The following is a 23,735-nucleotide window of genomic DNA, read 5'->3' as shown; positions in this document are numbered from 1 at the left end:
ATCATGTGAAACGAAACAATACCCAATCAGAAAGCGAGTTGACGGAAGACTCACCTGTAGACTAACATGTAAAGTTCATGTTCACAACTTTTTTCTTTTTTTCCCCCGCAAATTTTCTGTAAGGGTAGAGACACACTCAACCCACGCCAAAGAACGAGCGCTGATGAAAGCCAACTGTGTTGACTAGAGCCAACGGTGCGGAACATACCGGGAAACCTAAGTCGGCCGATGCTCAAAAACTGGCCGACGGCCGACCGCCGGCTTGTGTCTCTGGTTTAAAAAGCAAAATACATAATTCAGTTATGGCGGAAAGCATCATGGCTGCCACAAGGAGTTTTTGAGATGGCTCCATTTCTGAAAATGTCCAGGGCCGCAAACTGTACATGTGTACCAAGTTTCATGCTTTTATGAAAAAGTTAACATAATTTTCACATATCACCTGGACTATATCTGCTGTAACTCATTCTGTGAATGTGTATATATGTGTGTACAAACATTAACATTAATATGTGAACATGCATATGCAATGTACAGGTATGTACACAATAAAGGATTAAAAGTTATGAATATTACATGTAATGCTATTTTATATGCATCAATACAGCCATACATGGTCAATGCATATATTGCAGTATATTGAAAAATTGAAGCCCTAGTTTCCCATATATGGAAATTTATTATGTAATATATCGCATTATATTTTGCATTTCCATATATTTTTGTTTCGTAATGGTATCCATGAAGAGTTCCTCCATTGCATGAATTCAAAATAAGCCATTAAAAAAGGCAAAAGAGGCATTTACCTTGTGTTGTCTTCCCACATAGTAAAGAATTGGTAGAGGGTCGAAGACTGCAGGTACGCAGCATGGCTGAGCAGATGCACCAGGGTTGTGGTGTTTGTACAAGGCTAATATCTGTGTGAAACAAATACACATACCAATACTACAATGAAACAGAGAAGCAACACATGTCTTATTTTATTTTACACAGTGTAAAATAAGTGCCCAAAATGGTAAAATATGAAGTGAACTCAGTAGTGAGCTGAAAGGGATTTATACTAAACTGAGAGACTTTAAACATGTTTTATTTCAGTTACCTGTTCACTCATCATGGCATTTTGATAATCAGATAAAGTTGTATAATTGGTAGAATATTTAAAAATGAAAATGTAAAAAGATTGCAAAGTGAAAACTCAAATAAAAATGAAATCTAACCCAAAAATACTTGATTAAGTCTAAACTTAACCTAACTGCTTAATTTAATCCTTATTGATACAACCAGTATTTTAAAGCATTTAAAAGAATAACTAGCTGTGAGTATCATTGTAATATCTTACTGGTCTCTAGCTAATGACACAAAGGTACATTAGTAAAAAAGTCTGAACATACCTACTAATTTTTTATTTCTGTCAGGACCACTATCGCCAAATACAATTGACAAATAGCATACAGTTTGGATTGGCGGTATGGTTCTGTTCAGGGGTGCGTTTCCCATCGTTAGCCAACTATGGTCGCAAGTTCCGTCGTTATCAGCATAGTTCAACGAGTCAATGTTTCCCGAAACCATCGTTCAAACGAACATTCGCAAACAGCATCGCAAAGTAGGGTGGTTGGACCGACAGCTCTCGACCTGTGGTTAGAAGCATAGTTTGTTTGCATGACATGTGGACTTACAGTTTTTTTCGATTGCTAAACGACAGTGGGCACAACTGGAGTCACATGTGCAAAACTCTAACTACAGTTTGCACAGCAGCAGTTCATGTGGACCAAACTCTAGTTCGTTTTTCATTGCTTGAACACAGTTTTCAAAACTCGACACACTTATCCCATGACTTTAACCACAACCTGCACAACACTGTGGATTTACAGCACTTTGTTCAAATGCTAACACACTGCTGTCAAAACTGTGAACCACACATTCAAAACAGAATAGATTTCAGCCTTGTGCCTTTCAAACACTGCTGACTGCAATTTCAGCTGAAAGGCTAAGCAGGGGTCTTGTTTTAGACTTGTTAGTGAACACACACACACACACACACACACACACCACACACACACACACACACACACACACACATATATATATATATATATATATATATATATACTGTATATACTGTATATATATATATATATATATATATATATATATATATATATATATATATATATATATATATATATATATATATATAGGTAGAGCTCAGAAAGACTAATTTTGGAAATGGAACAAGGAAGACGGGTTGGTGGAGGGAGAAGGGTGGCAGGGAGAGGGCGGATGCGTGCCGGATGTGACGACACGAGTCCAGAGGACTGCCAGGGATGGATAAGGCACTCAAGAAGGTTCTTCCCTAGGTGCATGGCAAGAGAGAACATTAGATGTGATGTTGATGAAAACCTGTGGCCTGATGCTAGAGAGAGGCAGGATTAGCCCCTCAATTATTTGTTCGAATTACAGTATGTACTTTTAGTTTCTACCTTTTTTTTCTCATTACTGTAATTCTGTAAATTACTACAGACTATTGAAGCAAACTGCTAATTTTCATTTACCTTAAAGAATTGTTATGTTCTAAAAAATTAAATAAATCATGTGAAAGAATGTCACTCTTTTCTTTGAAGAAAATATTACTTTGTATGAAGTCACTGAAATTGTTCAAACTGTAAAGATGAAAAGTTTGTATTTTCTGTATTGTTGTTTGATGCTAGTGTTTTTCCTCTCAGTGTGTTCTGAGTGACAGTGTGTGTTATCTCAGTGAGGGTTGTGTGTAGTGTTTGGCTGCACTGAGCCTGTTTTGAGCCATGTGTTAAGAGTTGTGTTGCTTGGAGTGAGTTTTGCAGGTGATGTGAACTGTTTAGCTCAGGTGACTGTTGGTAGTGCAGACTGTAGTTAGAGTTTTGCACATGTAGCTCCAGTTGTGCTCACTGTCGTTTAGCAATCGGAAAAAACTGTAATAAATCCTCATCTTGAGCAAAATAAGCAAGCTGACATTCAGTACAGCCTGTGTCTTTTATTTAGAATACATACAAATGTCATTTACGTCTTTTAGTTTGTCAAGAGATTTTAAGCACCGTTTCTGAAGAGTGCACATGTGCGAACATGCTCTACTATGTAAGAACGAGCCTATGATTGAATCTGGAAATGAAGCAAAATAACTGAGAAAAATGAGAAATTGTCCTCAGATGTCATGTCTGTAATTTATAGCAACACATCTAGTGTTAATTCGATCTCAAACAGATTCATTAAAAGAAGTTATTACTCCACCACGTGCGTGACGTCATAAACCAACGTGGTTGAACGACAACTTTGGGACAATACAGTTTCGGGAAACAGTCGTGACTAGCTAGTTGATTTCTTCAATGATGCATCGTACTATGGTAGTTAAGCAGCGAGTTACGTCGTTGTTTGGGAAACGCACCCCTGGGCAAGAACTCCCTGCGCATCCATGCAGCCTAGCATGGATAAGAGCAGGGAGAGCAGCAATAATCCCCCTGATGAATGTATTGCAGATATCATTAATTCAAGATTTTAAAGTACAACATAATTCGAGAATTTTTTCTGAATCAGAATGCCAAATTCTGACTGACGAGAGGAAGAGCTGGGGAGGGAGGAGGGTAATGAGCTCGTGAGAAACGCGATAGCTGCATATATAGCTTATATATGAATACAATGCTAGGCATTGTATTCCTATAGGTAGACGTGGATCAGCTGAGAGTCAGCTGATGCGAGCTTGACTAACGTGACCTGCCAGAACTGATGCTACACTTGATTATTATAGGGAAGTGGTGTAAAACTTTTTGCTTAAGCATCTTTGTGTGTGTGTGTGTGTGTGTGTGTGTGTGTGTGTGTGTGTGTGTGTGTGTGTGTGTGTGTGTGTGTGTGTGTGTGTGTGTGTGTGTGTGTGTGTGTGTGTGTGTGTGTGTGTGTGTGTGTGTGTGTGTGTGGGCATAAGGTTCAGTTCCCTTTCAAGATGGTCTCTTGACATTGTACACAGCTTTGCTGACACTATGGGGAAACACCTTTCTCCTGAGAATACTGAAGCCTGGTTTGTTCAAAGCCATTGCCCTACAATGGCCGATGGCACTCAAGCGCACAAATGGAGGGCATAGCGTGCTATAACAATGCTGTGCTGAATGGAATTTTTCCTTCAGACGCAAGACAGAAGCCTCTCCTTTGTCGTTGAGTCTTCGGAAAAAGTGGATTACTTCAAGAATCCCCTTGAGTGTCCCAGCAGAATTCAAAGAACATGAGCTTCAAACATAGGCCCAGACGATCACTATATGTGCATCGTGTGCCTGGGTCGCATGCACAAGGAGGCGGCCACTGAGGTGCCCAGCTGCCCTCATTGCGACGTGATGAGCTTAAGACTCTCCGGAGAAGTATAGCTCCCCTCTGCCGCTTCAACAGAGCCACAGAGAAGAAGCAGCGAAATTTTCCATCCAGGGCTCACACCCTCATCTCATTCGCTGCACCAGAAGAGGAGCGTGATGATGCCCATGTCAACAGCGGCTTCTGAGTCAGAGGACTGGTTGGCCAGCCATTTTGAGTCCTCTGGCCATATTGATGACGAGTTTATTCGCATAATCTCCAAGGCAGTTGATGAGCTCGACTTGGAATGATCTCCTCCTGATGATCCAGAGCACAGCAGGCTAAATCCCTGAAGTGCACAACAAGGTTCCCAAGATGTGGCATGACTCGGCTCATGCTAACATATCGGGTTTGCTGCTTCTCACGGCAGTGGATGGCGGAGACCTGCTGGGGTACTCCAAGATTCCCCCAGTCGAGGAAGCTATTGCCATTCACCTCTGCCCTTCTGCAAGTGAAGTCCTCTGTCGTGCACCCAAACAAGCCATGTTGCACCACTGCTAGCATCACTTGGAAAGTGTCGGGCCAGGCAGTGTCAGGCCTCCACTCGATAGCTGTCCTGCAGGTTTTCCAAGCAAAGATGCTTAAGAATCTCGACAAGGATGGCCCTGACCCAGAGATCTTCAGAGAGCTTTGCAGCGCCACCAGCTTGGTCACGGCAGACCCATGCTTCGAAACCGCGCACTCAGAGAGAGCCTTCTGTAAAGCCCAAGGACTTTCGGCCACAACGTTCTTATTTCCATTCTCACCCTCTTCTCACGCTCGCGACGAGCCTGTTGATGTGGGCAGATCAGACCAGCATCTACTATCTACTCAAGCGGAAGTCGACCTCTGTGCGTCAGTAGAGAACTCTGTCCACTGATTTTCTCCCCTAGCGGAGCACTCCACACTGGGAGTGGATGCGCTCACTCACCACTGACCGAAAGCGCGCAAATACGCTTTTCTCCCAGTGAAATTTCTGCACCAAGTGCTGTGCAAAATCAGGGAGGAAAATGAGTCAGTGCAGCAAGTTGAGTAGACAGGAAGCGAAGTGGGAGAGAGAGGAGGACGGGATCAGAAAGGTGCAACAGCGCTATATGTCGGAGCTCTGCCCATTAGGCTATCAGCTCCAACAAGACTTTTGCTTGCGCTCGCTTCTGTTAAGCGAGTAGGTGATATGCAAGCTCTCCCAGTCAGCGAGTCTTGCATTGATTTTGGCCCTAATGACTGTAGAGTCATTCTTAAGCCAAGGAATGATTATGTGCCTAAGGTGCTCTCAACGCCATTCAGGGCACAGCGTGACAAGCCCACGGCAGATGAGGACCCCCTTCCACAAATGCTTTGCCCTGTACGTGCTTTGTGCATTTATATTGAGTGCACCAGACAGTTTAGACCCTCTGATCAGCTTTTTGTGTACTTTGGTGGCCGCACTAAAGGCCTGCCTGTCCCTTTAACACATTCTGTTGACTATAAGTAATGTTGAGCCTACATGTCTACTAACTCTCATTAGAGTGTTAGAAGTGTATTAGTAGCCCGTCTACACAGAATGTTCAAAAGGGACCATCAAAATAAAGTTACCGCTCTAGCTTATGATTCACAAAATGTGACTAGCCCTATAGGTGTACCACTCTACGAGAGGTATTGCCTCGTCATGGGCATAGGCGAAGGGGATGTTTATTGAGGACATATGCTAAGCTGCTTGTTCGGCTTCGCAGAACAAATTTGCCAGGTTTTATTAATGTTTCTTCGATAGCTTCTTGGTTCTTGTCAATACAAGACAGCTAGCTTAAGGTAAGTCCATTTTTAAACTCGCTTCTTGAGTTGTTTCTGACATAGCATAAGTCTCTTTTTTCATTGATGTGTGCAATACATGGAAAACCCCGCCCCCTTTCTTTCAGGCTGTGGTGTTATGATATGATAGTTATAAGCGCTGTATTCACCACTTTCTATCATTTGCCTATACATGTGCAAGCCGCTTCCTAGCCCAGCCCCCAAGGGCTGCGGGTTTTCAACCTGGTCCGCTATATAAAAAAGATTCCCTGTGATGCCCAGCCAATCTGAAACACAATGCATCCAGATTAGCATATTGACTACCCTGGTAAGATCCACGACTATGTGTTTAGCTCTGGTGAGAAGCTGTTGTCAGGTATGTGCTGCTTATGCTACTAATGTTTTGATGGCTACACCACGCATCACGTTGTTGCTTATATGTCCCTATGCTTGTTACAGTATGTCTCTGCTTATGCTGAGCACCATTTGCTGTAACACAGCGTTTTAAGTTTTACCTTTACCTTAAGTTTTACCGTGTTACCTATACTCAGGTCTTTCGTGTCTTTGTTTGTTTAGTCAAAAGATTCTGAGGCAATGCCACTCAGCACCACATTATATAGAGCGTGCCATGCTAACAATTCACCCTCCTTTTTCGCCTGTATTTTGTTTCAGAGATTCTGTACTCTTTCAGAAGATGCATAATAGCTCCACCTACCGTATAACAGTAAAAACATGGATTGCCTGAAAATTCCATCAATGGTGGGGAAAGAGTTAAAAAGAGTTTTCTGTCTGTACAATGAAAGTCAGTGAGTTTCAGTGTCATTTTGAACAGTTCTTTTGAACAAAACCAGTTGTTGTTCAAAACTCTTCTTTTGTGTTCTGAAGAAATAAATGTGGACATAATTTTCATTTTTAGGTGAACTACCCCCTTAAGGACATTATCTCAGGAAGCTCAAACATTAAAAACAGTCAGGATCTTTAGGTATGATCTGTTTTGTCTTCTAACAAAGACAACAAGTTTCATAATAAAACCTGGTGAAATTTGAAGCTTGCATAGGCAAAACTTAAAAGCTAAAAAAGAAAGAACATTACAGTTATAATTTTAAGATGTAATGACGTAAAGTGTATGGCATTTCAGCCCTTGGGGTAAATAGTCATTCAAAACTTGTTTTCTCTACATTGCCAACTCTTGACCTCAAATGTACCTTTGGATACTATTGTATCTGTGCATTGTAAATGAACTAACATACTGTACATAGCCACAATTGCAACTCTTTTTTAAAGTGGTGTTGTGTATTCTTGCTCTAAAATTTGCAAAAAGCAGAGCAAGGAAATGTTTCAGGCAGGAAAACGAAACATGCTGTTTTCTGTTCTAAATAGTATTAAAGATTAGAAATAGTGCATACCAAATCATGTTGCAAATATTAATCCTATCAAGTAACTGGTATGACATACTTTTCTGGTGTATTTTCATAGTGTGCCTGTACACTATTGGCACTTTGAACCCTTTGAAGTCTTTGAACAGTACCAGAGAATGTTATTCATGAGTTAAATGATTTCTTTCAACTTGTCCAGGTAAAGAAAACTGAGTAGTATGAAGCTGCAGCTGCCACAGGTATAAATGTAAAGTTCAACAATAATGTTTAGATCTGCATAATTTGCACTGTGTAGATTTTCCACAAAAAAAAGTCAGTGCAGAAAACTTCAAAAAGCCAAATTCACTTGGGCCATGCTATGTGCAGATACTGACATTCTGTAACTTTTGCTAGACAAAAATTAGACTTATTTTCTGCACAGCACAGTGGTCAACTATTGTTGTGTTTTTTTTTTGTTTGTTTTTTGTGCTTTATAAAGTAATTAAATTAATTGAAATGATATGTTGTATAATTTTTCAAATGGGACAGGGGTGGAAAAAACACGCCCTACCTGAGAGTATTTGTTCTCAGCATTCCAGATGTAGGTGCAGGAGCCCATGCAGTAGTTAGCAAAGTATCCTTTAGGCTTGTGGATCCACTTCCAGCCCAGATCATTCCGAAAGTCAATGTAAAGCTTACGCATACAGCAGGTCTCAGTTTTTCTGTCAGAGAATATTGGGAAGGAGGGGGTTTGATTATCTTGTTGTGTGTTCAGTGGCTCTTGCTTGGGTCAGTTTTATACACCTCATTATTAAATAGAAATAATTGACAGGGAGTTGAGTTATTGAATTAGTCACCCTATTCAGCTTTTCGCCCCAGGCTGGAATTGCGATGTATCATTTTGTGGCATTGTTTTTCATTTTTATCCAGTTGTTTGAACAGCAGTTCTATTTTGTGGTCTGTGTGACTCTTTGAAGTCCTGTTAAAATGTATTTAAGTACAAATTTATTATGTAGGGACACCGCTGTGCAAGCTTAAATTTTTTTATTTTTTTTTTATTAAAATGAACTATTTCTGTTTTCTTCAGTTTAACATATATTTCAGCTCAAACTATATAAAGTATTGAGTTATTATCTGAGGACATGTGGACATGAGGAAGTGAGAGAACTAACATACCATTCAGTAACAACTCAATAAAGAGAAACTCAGATGAAATTAAATCTGTGTTAAGAATAAGTTTGATAGAGGAAATGTTGTTTATTTTAAAAACCAGTGACTGGTAAAGTGGGACATTTTGTCTTATGCTTCAAGAATCAGGGAATGTTACTTTACCTGCAATTCTATCAGGTAGCACTTTAACTGTCTACCTCTGGTAATGTGTAGTGGCAGGTTGCTATTTTCTATTGCCATTGGCTGTGTAACACAGCAGAAAAATCATCTTATTGGCTAATTTATATTTGAATTGAACACAGTTGTTAGATTCAAATGACATCAGGCTATTTCATGGTGATTTTAAAACCTTTAACAGATAACCATCTTCCCCTGATCTCATTTGACTTTATCTTTCTTTGCTGCTGCAAATGTGTTTGAGAAACACACTGTCACAGCGGCTAAAAAGACAAAAGATCTAATAAGAGCCCAACTAATGGAAACACTAATCACCATTATAGTGACTTCAAATGAAACAGCATTAACCCTTTGATAATTCTCAATAACTTCTGTAGACGCCTGACAGAAATAAAGTCAATCTGGTTATTAAGTGAAGCTGGTAATGCTGTTTGTGGAGTTGTTTAATCCTCCTCTGTTAAGATCTTGAGAGATTTAATGTCTTCTTTTCTCTTCAGTTGATTTCATCTTAGACTGTGGCTGAAGTCAGTTGTAGTTCTTGTGTTTCTGCTCGTCTCTTTTTCTGTTCTCTTCTTTCCTTCAGTGATTCTGCTTGTTAACAGGCTTATTAAGGCTGACATGTGGCATTGATATGGCCTGCTTGTGGCCCAGATCTGGCAAACAGGAATGAGCCACCCAAGGGCGGTCATTGTTGCATGTGGATCATCTTTCCACATTTGCCAGATCTGGGACGTCACAATGTTGCTATGTGGGTTCCCTTTCTGGAAAAAACTCTAGAAGGTGTTGTGGCTTTGCAGCTACACAATCACCTTACTGTTAATAATCTTTTCAAGCCTTCAGTCTGGTTTTCATAAACTCCGTCCTTATCCTTATTGATCTTAGTGCCACTTTTGATACTATCACTCACAACCTCTTACTCAACAGACTTGAAACTGTCTTTGGTGTTTCTGAGACTGTTTTAACCTGGTTTAGATCTTATCTCTCTGATCGCTGCTATATTCGTTTTTTTGAGTGGATTACGGTCTGTGATTGGCTCTGTCGCTACTGGTGTCCCTCAGGGTTCCATTTAGGCCCCTTGCTTTTTAGCATTTGTATATTTCCACTTGGATTGCTCTTAAGATCACTCAAGCTTAATTATCACTTCTATGCAGATGATACTCAGATTTATATTCGCTCTAAGCCTGGTCAGGAGCATAAGGATTTTAAAATCAACGCAGAACCTGACTGGGATCCAGTGCAAGGTCTTCAATATTGGAGTGATGTGTTCATTTCTCCTGACACCATTTCTCCTGATTTATTATTTATTATTAAGATCAATAAGGATAAGGACGGAGAGAGATCCAGAATCTTAAGCTATTAACAGATCATCATAGGTGACCTTGACTAAAGCTGTCTCTGTGCTATGGAGTTTATGAAAACCAGACTGAAGGCTTGAGAGGAGCGCAAATTATGCTTATTAATATATAAAGTTAAAAGCGCAGACAGATACTGAGGGGCCAGACCATGCAGTGTCTTATAAGGGTCTGGCCCCTCAGTATCTGTCTGCGCTTTTAACTTTATATATTAATAAGCGTCATTTGCGCTCCTCTCAAGCTGGTTTACTGGCTGTTCCACAGACACGTTTGCAATCTGTAGGTGATAGGACTTTGTCATCCTATGCTCCTAGACTCTCTCACATTAAAGATGCACAAAATGTAAGCATTTTTAAATCTAACCTAAAAACCTTTTTTATGGTTTTAACTATTTTCAATTCCAGTGTGTTTTTTTGTTATATATATTTATTCCCCTTGTATTTTTTTATTGTGTAAAGTGCCTTGAGAAGCTGCTTTAAAGGCGCTATATAAAATAAAGTTTATTATGATTATTATGATTATGATTATTATTATTATTATTACCTAATTACTAATTCATTAAAATGAATAAAATGAATAAAATGAATAAAATGAATAAAATGAATAAAATAAAATAAAATAAAATAAAATAAAATAAAATAAAATAAAATAAAATAAAATAAGACCCTTGGAATGTTTATCAACCAATCAGAATAAGGAATTCAACAATGTTACAATATAAAGGATATTCTGACATTTGGTCAACATGAGGAGAGTACATTTACATTTATTCATTTAGCTGACGCTTTTATCCAAAGCGACTTACAATTGCTATGTCAGAGGTCGCACGCCTCTGGAGCAACTAGGGGTTAAGTGTCTTGCTCAGGGACACATTGGTGTCTCACAGTGGATTCGAACCCGGGTCTCTCACACCAAAGGCATGTGTCTTATCCATTGCACCACACCACCCCAGAGTAAAAGTGTTTAGGTATTTGCTATTTATTTTCTTGTTCTGTATCTAAACATAGCAAAGCATAAAAGGTGAAAGAGAGCAAAGAGACTTACTCATCACAAGTTACATCAGTGCCAACATCTCGTTTCCTGCGAGCGGATGCAAGGGAGTTGCCATTAGACGGCAGGGATAAAGCCAAAATGTAAGGCTTTACCATCATCTCTGCCAGACTGGCAGTGTCACCTCTCTGTTTGTCTAGTCCTACAAATACACACGCATACACACAGAAAAAGATTTTGGCATACATTTAACAATGCTATGTTTCAGATTATTGAGATGATCTTACCTGATATAGTGAAGAGGAACTTATCTGTACTCTGCTGGTCTGTCTTACAGCCACAGTATAACCTCACTTCTAAACTTTCTTCATCTTCTGTTAAACAAACACACACACAAGATTATTTGGATTTTGGAGTCTACGGTATAAACCATGTAACACATAATACAACTACAACTGCTAGTGTGCACTAACATTAAAGAATGAAAAAAATGGGTAAATAAAAATGAGTCACTCCATACTAATAAAGTCTATTCAAGATTAATTATGTAGGGTTTACAAATATAATTTTGTTTTCCATTTATTATTTAAAGAACACTTTAATTATTCTATACCACAGCAAAAGTACAGAAATACAGGGGAGAGCAGGGCACAATTAAAGGAGTAATTTTTGAGTTTGACAACAAACACACAGCAAAACACAGCTATACAGCATAGTTCAAAACATAATAATAATTAATAATTTCCGAACATTGACTCTCAGTCTTTATTCACCTTTTTCTCATGGTTTCTCAATAGAATTCATAAAAGTATAGAATAGAATAGCATAGTTCTGGGGCACATTGAAACGCAGTGGGGCACGAGCCCCAGTAAAGTTTTGCTGTGCCCCAGTAAAAAAAAATCCTGAAAAAAATGTATACAGAAGATATGTCTGAAAATAGGCTTTCATTATTGAAAGTTATTTACATTATTTAAATTATTTAAAATTTGAAGGCTGATTGTAATGCCAGCTGAAGCATAATATCCTGTGCATCCTTTTCAATCGCCTCGGCCCTCGACTTGAGTCACAGTCTGTCATTATGACGATTATTCATAATACAACATTTTCTCTAGAGACATGAAATTGAGTTGCTAGTGACCTTGGAGAAAAACTGAGCAAACTTTATACTGACCCAAACAAAGTGTGATTGAAAATAAACATTATTTGTGTTGAAAACACTGATCAGTTGTGATAGGATGACAAGTGCTGCTAAGTGAGTATCTCTCTGGCCAAAGCGTGAAAGCAGAATTGAATTGAGCAGTATGATTACATGTATTACACACCATACTAATCACACCGATGTGATCGTTGTTTAAAAATTACCATGGTAAAGTAGAGTTCCAGTGTATAAAAATATGGAGTTTGTCATTGTCATCACCCAAACAGTAACCACTTCTGAGTCCAAAAAATGTTCACCTAAGCAATATTAGCAAGCAGTAAATTAAAGGGCATCTATTATGCAAAATTAACTTTTACATGGTGTTTGGACATGTAAGCACAAAAAGATGTGAATAAGAACTCAATTCATGTGCTGTCTCACGACTGAATTGAGTTCCCTTTTGAATCTTCTTGCGCTTGAATGATATAATCCACGAATCACAAGCGTTCCGAACCATGGGACAGGTTTTTGTGCTGAATTTTAACTCCCTAATAATCTGGCAGGGGTCAACAGCAACAGTTGGATCACAGATCAACAACAATCTGTTACACCCCTAGTGACCAGAGTTAAAACTTTCCAGCAAAACTGTAGTAAACACAGATAAACTCTGAATTATATTGGCTGACCTCAACAGAATTTCCAGGAGTCTAGTGTGCATCTATTTTTATTCTTTAAATCTATCTATCAATCTTTATATCTTTAGTCTCCCAAGAAACAAATCTGTGTTCCAGAACAGTCTTCCAGGGACTAGTTGCATAGACTGCTACAGTAGCTAAGACTAGTCTTACAAGTTAGTCATTATTTTTTTTTTCTTTAAGACTGTTATAAGTCAGTTACAGAAAAACGTAGGTTGGTCTATTTTGGTACCGAAACGTTAGACTGATTGCCCCTTGACAAACTGCTAGTTGGTCATACAAGTTCTTAAGGCACAGTAATAACATAATGGCTGTAATAATGCAAACTGGCCCCAGAGAACAAGTTCCACAACTGTAGCAATACTATAAGTTGGTCTAGCTCGTTTCTTCTAATGTCAGCATTAATAACAGTATCCTGCATTGTTGTCTCATTGAGGTTTTGAGTTATCACAATATGATAGACAGTCAAGAAAAGGCAGACCGTTTTAACCAAACATATTATGTGAGCACAAATTAAGGATGGTCATTTTGAATGTAGTCATCAACTGCTATTGGGAAACTGCAACTGATGTTAGCTGAATGCAGCCATGACCTTACCTGAACTCTGCAGCCATTCTGTCATCGTCTGTTTCACGTCGAACGAGAGCCAGCGATTGGACCAATCCTTGGAGACAAAGCGGGTGCCCAGATATCGACCCTGATCGCCTACTCCATGATACAGTTCCAGCCTCTGCTCTTGGTCCATGGTGGGATTCTTAATCCGAAGCCGTAACTCGGCTTGAGACAGCAGCCGGTAGTCTGGAATACTCTGTCTCATCTCTGATACGTTAAAAAACATCTGATGCTTTGTGCCATTCTGAGCTAGAGAGAAAGTGAGAAATAATAAGAAAAGTTCATGGTTATTTTATAGCTCAGACAACAGACCACTCTTTTGTCAGATAAACCACCAAACCACTGAAAAAAATAAGCCCCAGATTTGCCAGGTTAATGGCATCAAATCTTTAATAGATATTAAGAGTTTTGTTTGAAGGACTAAGTAAACTAGGTATCCATGAGCAGAATTGTTATTCAGATTTTTAAATTTTTTTGTGAAATTATAAATATTTATTGGATGGACAGAAATTCTAAAATTATTGTGGATAGTATCTACTTTTTCCGATAAACCCGCCCCTAAATGGCACCAAAAAAATTAAAATAAACTGTGATATGTCACTTTTCATGTCAGTCAGATGGACTCTTTCTGTCTCAATAGGTGATTCTTGGCCTAACAGTTTTTGCTGATGTTTAACATGGGAAGGAGGCCCATGGTGTTGGATGAGTTACACACCATAGTTTTATACTTACTTATTTAATTTGAATAAACTCCTAATCCTAATTGTGTCACATTATTGGTTATTATTATTCAATAACAATGTCTTTACTTGGAAACATACAGGAATCAAACTCATTAAACAGAAGAACCCCTACGACATAAATATTACCACAACTCCCCACTCCCAGAAGGAGCATCCTCGTGCTAATGATAGTCCAAACTGAGGAGGTAGGGAGGTAGGGAGGTAGGGTGGTTGGGAGGTAGGGAGGTAGGGTGGTTGGGAGGTAGGGTGGTAGGGAGGGAGGGAGGGAGGGAGGGAGGGCAGGGGATCTGGGGGAAGGACAAGGTGCTGGCAAAGGACAGGAAACAAGAGGAGATGGAAGCGGAAGAAACCAAGGCGGCGATGGTGGAGGGAGGAGCCAGGGAGGAGACGAGAGCAGGAGGAGCAGGCAGGGACCCAGAACACAGCCATGATGAAGGCCCACGGCGGAGTCAAAGGAGGGAGTAGCCATGGTGGAGACTTGGCTGGTAGATCCAGGGGGACAACAGACTGAGATGGAGCTGATGGAAGTGGAGACCAAGGCATAGCCGAAGAGCCAACGAGACCACGCGAGACAGATGGATCTGTGACAAGTGGCCGAGGTGGAGCCGAGGTGCCAGAAGACTGATGCAGAGCCGGTTAGACTGTGGACCAAGGCGGAGTCAGAGGGAAGGCGGAGCCTGATGGAGCCAAAGGGGTGGAGGGACGAAGAGCAGCTGAAGGTCCGGAAGTCCATGGCACAGGCAGAGTAACGACTGACCAAGGCAGAGCCGGAGGGACAAGGTAGCCCAGTGGAGCCGTAAGGAGGATGGTCCCAGGTGGAGTCAAGGGAGGGAGGAGCCAAGCTGGAGCTGACTGGTCAACGAGCCGAAGGCAATGGCAATGGCAATTTATTTATATAGCACAATTAAATAATCGAAATGGGCAAGTCATTCCAGAGTCTGAGGGGCAACTACATAAAAGGCACGGTCCTCCCTACAGTTCAATCTTGACTTAGGGAAAGACAAGTCTCTGATTGGATGACCCGAGTGATCTAATTGGATGGTGCTCAGTCAATAGGACAGACAGGTACGGTGGAGCCATACCATTTAAAGATTTGTACACGAGAAGTAAAAGTTTAAAATCCACTCTGTAGCGCACTGGCAACCAGTGTAAAATTGGAGTGATATGATCTCATTTTTGTGCACCCATCAGAAGTCTAGCTGTCTCATTTTAGACTAATTGTAATCGGAACATAGCTGAACGACTAATCCCAACTTAAAGAGAATTGCAGTAATCCAGCCTTGAAGAAATAAATGCATGGATTATTTTTCAAAAAAAAAAAAAAAAAGAAATGTCTTTACTTTTGACTGCAGTCGGAGCGGGAAAAAGCAGGATCTCACTACTAAATTTATCTGCCTATAAAATTTCAGAGATTCATCAAACACCACGCCCAAATTTCTCACCCAGGGCTTCACACAAGAGAACAAACCACCAAAATGTAGTTTAGGAGTGATAGAGGAATCGGAGGGTCCAAATATAATAATTTCCATTTTACTCTCATTAAAATTCAGAAAGTTTAAAAACAACCAGGTCTTTACATCAGTCAAACAGGCTTATGGGCCAAACTGGAAAAATGTTTTCACAGATATAATTAAACCTAGACAGAAGCTCTTCAGCACTCAGATCACAATGACAGTCTTCCATTGATAGAGTAACATCATGGAATGCTAAAGAAAAGGAATTTCTGGTAGTAGACGTAATGAGCCAGGAACGACAAGCATAAGTAACAGATTTTGGAGCATTAAATGCAAAAGGAACAGAAAACAAAATGGACTTATGATCAGAAAAAAAACATTTTCACACACCTCAAGATTGCAGAGGGAAAAACCATGAGATAACACTAAGTCAAGTGCATGTCCATGATGATGAGTGGGAACATTGACTTGAAGAGCCAAATCAAAGGCATTTAATAAGTTAGAAAATTCCTTACTCTGTTAACCCTTGCTGTAAAAAAAGGCAGAATTCTGACAGTATCCTACTATTTTCCATTAAAACAATAATATACCGTCGAAAACAATGCATTCTGGGTAATATTTGTCATTTTCAAAAAAGTAGCCTACAGGAATATACTGTGACTTAACAGCGCTCAGAGTCGACACTCAGAGACTGTGTTCCAAATCACACCCTATACCCTCAATCACTATCCCCAACATTAGTTCACTAATATAGTCCACTTGAATGAAAAGAAGTGAGTGAATTGAGACACTGATGAACACCTGATAAGCAGAATCACTGAAGCAAAAAAAAGAAAAAAGAGAAACACAAGAACAACAACTGACTTTGACACGAGTGTGAAAACAGTTTACAAACCAGTTTAAAATTATTTCTTCCATACATGTACAAAAGTTCTTGTTGAGAATTAAAGGGATAGTTTGTTGAAAGACAACACCTCCCAGAATGCACTTGCTTTGCTGCCCTAGGAGGCCACTCCCAAGCCGCGCCTACCGGTAAGAGAGCGCAGTTTAAAACAAGGCTAGGCTAGAGTTCTCAACGGGCCTGAAAATTACAACCCGACCCGACCCGATGTAACCCGACACATCAACATGAATTATCTGGCTGAACCCGGCCCGCGGCCCGACGCCGCGTCGGAATTTTTTTTTCTCATACACGTATGACCAGCAGACGCGAATTCAAATCAACCTTTAATGTTCACACCTTTTAACATTACAAACAACTGAAACAATAAACTTTAAATATATAAATAGGCTGTAGTAGCGACGGTGAATTCACCTGCGGCAAGTTTACTTTTCACCAACTCCATCTTCTTCTCCAGGCTAAAGGCGTCTGCCGCTGCCCCTCTCCATGATGCACGTTGCACGCAGCAGCCAGACTTTCTTTACGGTGAACAGCAGCGATGATTAATAAATGTTTTTTTGTTTTTTTACTGAGCGGAAAAGATTAAGCCCGAGGTCCGACCCGACCCGAGTCATTTGCTTATATTTTCGACCCGAACCCGCGGGTCCCGTCGGGTTTGTCGGGCCGACCCGACCCGTTGAGAACTCTAGGCTAGGCTACTAGTGAGACTACACGGGATTTTGAGATCGCCCAAAATGTCCGGGATTCGGCTTAATTGTGTTCTACAGTCGCCATTCATTATGTTTACTGTGGCAAGCAGGACGAGACTGAGGGGCGCGGGAGAACGGCGCGAGGCCGGTGGCGGGATTACTGATGAGTGAGACGCACCGGTCTCGTATAGGCTATCTCTCACGGAGGAGCGGGAATTTTCTTAGCAATGTAAAAACGCACATCAACCGATCACTTGTTTAGTGTTCATGTAAACACTACATTCAGATTCACCAATCGGAATGAATTCAGTTAGATTGAAACAAAAGGTGTGCATGTAAACAATGAATGGCGACTGCAGAAAGCAAAAGCCGAATCCCGGACATTTTGGACGATCTCGACGGCCGGACATGTCCGGGAAAAAGAGTATGGTAACCCCTACTAAGCTTTCTCCACAGAACAAGAGCCTGCTAGCTTAGCTTCCAAAAAAAGATGGCTAATACTATGTGTACATTCTGTGAGTGAGATCCCACTCCCTATGGACGGGTTGAAAACATGCGGGACAGCCCCTCCTACTGGCTATAGTCTTTAGCCTCTGGCCAAAAAATCCTCTGATGACGCAAAATGACGATTTTTGTGTCATCGGAGGATTTTTTCCAGACAAAAAATACATAAATCTCTCATCTCAGGGGGATATGAGGGTGGAAAGCACGGTAATTCGAAAATACTACAGGTTTTCTACTAATACAAAGCTTAATGCTAAATCCTGAAGTATCCCTTTAACAGATATTTAGTTGTTGATGTTTTATTGAATATAATAAAGTTTGTAGTCACTATGATGGAAATCAGTATTTGCTTTAGTTGGTCTCTTGACTTTTGAACATTAGTTTTTCTTTAGCTGGTGTAACTGTGAATTTATAAAGTACATTTGTCATGACAAGAAAAAGCCAAGAGGAAGATGATCCGGTGTTTGTGGCTGTTGGTATGATGTCATGATCATCCTGGACATGTCTGTTTCACAGTTCTCTTCCTGTATATAAGCTTTGAATTTATGGGTATTTCATATTTATCATATATCTGTGAATCTACAACATGAATTTCAGCAATGTTTCTGTAATCAGTTATTCTGAAGGATACTGAAATCATATAGTGCATTAAAACATTAGAACTCCTGCTTGCCTTAGACACACACACAGACATCAACAATCAGAATATGAATCTCAACAATGGTGACAATCAAAAGATTAATGTCGCAATGCATGCTGGGTTCCAGTATAAAACTCTCAGCATGCATTGCTGCATGAATAAATAAATAAATAAATTATTGACACCATTGTTGAGAGAAATGTGCTGATTTTTGATATCTTTGTGTTTCTACAAGCCAGTGTAGCTCTGTTTCTTTGGTTGTGCATGATGTGTTTAAAAAATTTGTCATTGTAACATTGCTGTAGTTTTACAGTGATGGTAATGTTACACTTCTGATACAGGATTAAACTTTGAATGAGATCAGTGAAAGAACAGGGTATATTGTGATGATATGATGATTTTTTCATCATAATCAATATAAAAAACTGCATTCACAAACCATGTGTGCACAAGTAGAGATGCACCGATTACAATTTTCTAGGCCGATTCCGATATCCGATTTTTCATTGAGTTTGACCTGCCGATACCGATTTTAGCCGATTCCAATTTAATTTTTTCTAAACACTTTACAGCATACACAAATATTTATTTTCTATCTTTTCTTTAATAAAACATTTTATGGTACTATACGGTTATCCGGACAACACCTATTTCTGAATTTTTTTAACAAAGTCACGTGTGGTCCGGATAAATTATTTACGTGTGGTCACGTGTGGTCCGGATAACCGTATAGTACCCATTTTACATTTTGCATAGAACATAGATCATTTTTTGAACAGATAATCGCTATAAAATAGAACTACATAAATTTCTCCTGGTGTGGGAAATTCACACACATCTAAAGTGCAGTGTTATGGAAGAACCATTTCCTTCTTTTCATATCCAATATCCAACTAAAAAAATGTAATATATTTAGCAAACTAAACTTCTGTATGAAAACAGGTAATGACAATAATATATATATAGCCTTGCAGTATAAAGATATTTCTATATTTTCTGGCTAGTTTACTTTATTTATTTTTTATAATCATAACCATACTTGCAACCAAAACTGAATAATGAAAACAAGTTTAAATGGGTAAATCTTCTACAAATATTTTTGAGTGTTTTTTTTTTATTTATTTTTTTAAACACACTAGACATACTTATTCAGTGCATTTTGAGCACTTTTTGTGTAAAATCATTTTTAGTTTGTCCATCAAAAGTGTGCTTTCACTTTAATTGAGCGTGAGTAGCGCTGCAAAAATAGACCCGCGCCAAAACCCGCGCTTCACTGCTGCTCACGCACTACTCCTGCTCGCGGTGTGAATGCACTCAGTAGCCGCGTTTCCACTGTCGGGCCAGGGCCGGGCCGTGCTAGTGCGTGCCAGGGCCAGTCGCGTTTCCACTGTCACTTCCGGGGCTTGATCGGGGCTTACTCGAGGCCAACGGCCAGGATTTCTGGCCCGTCGAATACCTTGGGCCAAAGCGGGCCAGCTCGGGCTAGAGGAGTGGTTACCAACAGAGGAAGAGTTTACCAGCGCCGGATGATTCTGTCAGCATTAAAGACTTAAAAATAAAATAATTTAAATCGCGTTCATGTTTGAATGCCTTCTGTTTGTGATGCAAAAGACTATGCGCGCTAGCCGTTACCATAGTAAACATAGTAAACGCTTGAAGATACGCATAGTAAAAAAAACAACATAGCGAACGCTTGAAGAAATCAGACCAATCTTAAAGGCTATCACAGTCATGTTTTTATTTTATCTGTCATAGCCTACGTCTCGTCTCTTTAAACCGGACTATCAAAAAATAAAGTAACTTTTTTTTTCGGGAGCTTCCTCTGTTTCTCTGACTGAAAATATCTGTATGGGAGTCGAGAGAGTGCTAAAGCTCCTCAGGTCGTATGGCATATATTTGTAGAAATTATATTTTTTTCTAAATGTGATGTAAATATGTCCTGTAACTAAGTTACCAGATAAAGAAACAGACGCGACTGAAAAAGTAAGTGTGTCCTCTTTCTTTTGTGAAATAGACCTAACGGTAATTTATTTCTGAGTGACTAATGTGCAATTTTTACATAAATTAATTCATTATGATCAATGTATCACTTTTTATTGTAAACCTGTGGTAAAACATCGATGCTTGGGTTTTAAATATTCAAGTAGCTGCTAAAAAAAAAAAAAAAAAAGCTAGCAAACGGCCGCTTTTATCGTGTTTGTTTTCAACGCTGTTTCCAGTGATTTCTGATTAGTTTTCTGATAAAACTTCCATTTGTTGGTGAAATGATGGGTTAGTGTGACGTTGTCCCAGAGAGGCGTGTTACGGGCGTGTTTTAGTGAAGCGCTGTGGAGCTTCTGGCCCGACAGTGGAAACGCATGCCCGGTGCTATTGGCCCGAGGCTATTAGCCCGGCACGGCCCGTTTAAAGCCCTGGCCCGGCCCTGGCCCGACAGTGGAAACGCGGCTATTGATTAACACGCACGCCGAAAAAAACCCGCACTGCTCACGCGCCGCTGACATTTGCGGTGTGAAACGGGCGTAATTCACGAGGTTTCCTACATGTGCGTTCCGTGTGCATGTGTGATGCTGATGTTGCGCGATGTTAATCATGCGGCGCCCGAGTGCATTTGACCGGCATAAAATCGGCATATGTCAGACTGACCGGTCGGTCGCCGGTCATGGCCGATCACGTGAAAATCGGCCAATTCCGGTCACCAGCCGATCAATCGGTGCATCTCTATGCACAAGTGTGGCTTGCAAAAACACAGTTCAAGCAGCCAGACAAAATCTAATATTAAAAAGTCAAGAGTCTAGAACCCAACTAAAGCAAAACTGATCTCCATAATGGTAACTTCAAACCAAACATTTTCAATTAAACATTTCAATAACAACTTCTGTAGATGTATGACAGAAATAAAGTCATACTGTTAATAATAAGTGTAATAATGTGTAATGGCTGGAGGGCAGTTGTAGTTCTTGTGTTTCTCTATTTTCTGTTCGTGTGTTCCTCTTTCCTTCAGTGAATCTGCTTGTTAACAGCAGGTGTTCATCACTAATGCTCAACAATAACTTGTAACCTTAATTATCTCACTGCAACACAGCGTCAGTGTAACTTTTTTTAATCTTTGTAGTGTGTATTTTCCTGTGGGGTTGAAAGGGTTAACAGTGTAAGATGTACGGACACACCCACAAAATGTATTTTAACAGTAATAAGCTGTAAGTTATAATACAGGTATATGCTGCAAGTAGTTTACTGTAAAATTTTGTTTTTTTTGGGTCATCATTTTGCTGAAGAGTAGAGCCTGCGCTTCAGTCCAGGAGAAGATCTAGAAACACTGATGATATGCTGCATGTTGCTTTATTTAACACGCGGTGACTATGCAGTTGCTGGTCCAGTGGAAGTCTCTTTATTTAAAATATTTTTTTAGTGGTCTCAAATGAAATAAGTTCACAGTAATTAGTGCATTATAAATGTTAGTTAATACAAACGACAGTTGGTCAATTTAGGGCAGTCGGTTTCTGCAAGTGAAATTAGTTAACTTGAGTTTTAATTTAGTGCATTTTTACAGTAACATTCGCTTTCAAGAAGAGGGTGGAGCTTCAAGAACTCATGCAACAACAAAACAGCACAATCTCACGCACTGAAAATGTCAGTAACGACGTTCAGCCTTATATGTTCGAACCGGAGTCTGACAATGATAATAATAATAATAATAATTCATTACATTTATATAGTGCTTTTCTCTGCACTCAGAGTGCTTTACATAGAAGGGGGAATCTCCCCAATCACCACCATGATGCCTACAGATCCAGAGAATATATGCTGGAGATAGAACAGTTTAGTTTAAAGGTAGGGTAGGTAATCCTGTTCAGAAACACTTTTTTTTATACTGGGTGAAATGGTCCTTCCATCCTGATAGTAGTCAATACATTATGTGTTTAGAAAAAGGAATGAAAAAAATCAGACCTCTGTAGCAGCTGCAGGACAGTAAAAACTCTGACCAATCACTGCCATTCGGTGCGAATGTAAAGAACCAATCAGATGCCTTCATGTCTCGTGCCCGCCCCGAGCCCCACTGCGCGCGCTGCCCGGCGTGCACTCATCACATGTCACCGTTCCCGGAAATATTCAGCTCAAAGCACCTGCATATGCAGTCAGCGAAGGCAAACAAGGCAAAAACTACTTCCTCGGACCCTGCCCGCGCTCTTGAACGACCTCCTCTGCTTCGCCCTCAACCCCGGACCTGTCCTCGAACCGACGATGCGGTACTTGTCTCCGGACTCGGAGTGTACGTTAGTCTTCATTAGAGTCAACAATGTTTTCATCATGGAAACTCTTACATGCAAAACACCGTATATGTTATGAATCTTACACGAAATTCATCTTCATCACAGTGTAACTGATGGTAATGGAAAAACGTGTATCAATGCAACCTGTTTTTAGTTTTGCCTTATAAATATAGCTCGTTACCGAATGAAACTTTACCATTATCGATATGCTAGCTTGATAGTGAGTACTAAAAGAAATCTTATTTGTTTATATTCATAGTGATAAAGTTAGGTATTTTATTACATGTGATTCTGACATGATGTCACTGTATGTACTGCGCTCCTTCCTCTCCACTCGTCTCAGGTAATAAATGCGTCTTGTTCCAGCCTGAGCGTTTGGCGTCGCGCGTTCATGTGTTTTGGGGGTGTGGCTTTGGAAGGAGCTCAGAAGGGAGGGGGTGGAGTGAATGGAAATAATGAGCTGTGTTTATTGCAGATTAAAAGGTCTACAGTCACTCGATTTTTATATTTTCTTTTTCAGAGTACTTACATTTTAATTATGTATTGGTATATAAAGACAGTTTAAACAAATTTGGAATGGTTTTTTTTTAGAAAAATTATTACCTACCCTACCTTTAATTACTGTTAAAACTTATGTTGTCATCTTGCTTTTATCCACTATTAGTATAAGCCTGTTGTAGCGGACCCCGTCCACATGATGGCCAAAACTTTACTGATGAGTTTTATGAAGTTTATTGTACTTCACACAAAAGATGAGGCATCCGTTTTCACTCTAGATAATCACAGTTGTGTATTCAAGAGCTGAATAAAACAGTACAAGAAGTGCGCATTAAAGTCTTATTCATTAACTCTCTCTCTGCCTTGCATTATCATCAACATACACAGAGAATTACACAAAACCACTCGTTACAACTAATAGTAAACAAATATATT

At 39.8% G+C, this 23,735-nt stretch overlaps 1 protein-coding gene and 1 long non-coding RNA gene across 4 annotated transcripts in view; both read right to left on the bottom strand.

The window, feature by feature from the left end:
* LOC309506814 overlaps positions 1 to 23,735 on the bottom strand; it is a 360,589-nt gene that overhangs the window by 59,048 nt on the left and 277,806 nt on the right. The window lies entirely within an intron of this gene.
* The window catches only part of tgfb1a (transforming growth factor, beta 1a), a 34,991-nt gene that overhangs the window by 4,308 nt on the left and 6,948 nt on the right, over positions 1 to 23,735 (bottom strand). For all 3 annotated transcript variants that reach the window (XM_082180684.1, XM_082180685.1, XM_082180686.1), the window contains 5 exons: positions 13,586 to 13,849; positions 11,443 to 11,529; positions 11,210 to 11,357; positions 8,038 to 8,188; positions 804 to 914 (listed from right to left, as the gene is read on the bottom strand). In XM_082180684.1, coding sequence (XP_082036810.1) covers positions 804 to 914; positions 8,038 to 8,188; positions 11,210 to 11,357; positions 11,443 to 11,529; positions 13,586 to 13,849 — 761 coding nt within the window. The remainder of the gene's footprint in view (positions 1 to 803; positions 915 to 8,037; positions 8,189 to 11,209; positions 11,358 to 11,442; positions 11,530 to 13,585; positions 13,850 to 23,735) is intronic.

Source organism: Leuciscus leuciscus (assembly GCF_965113295.1).
Source record: "Leuciscus leuciscus genome assembly, chromosome: 9".
Taxonomy (NCBI): Eukaryota; Metazoa; Chordata; class Actinopteri; order Cypriniformes; family Leuciscidae; genus Leuciscus; species Leuciscus leuciscus.
Note: the sequence above shows the minus strand (reverse complement) of the source record. Positions and strands in the feature narration are given on the sequence as shown.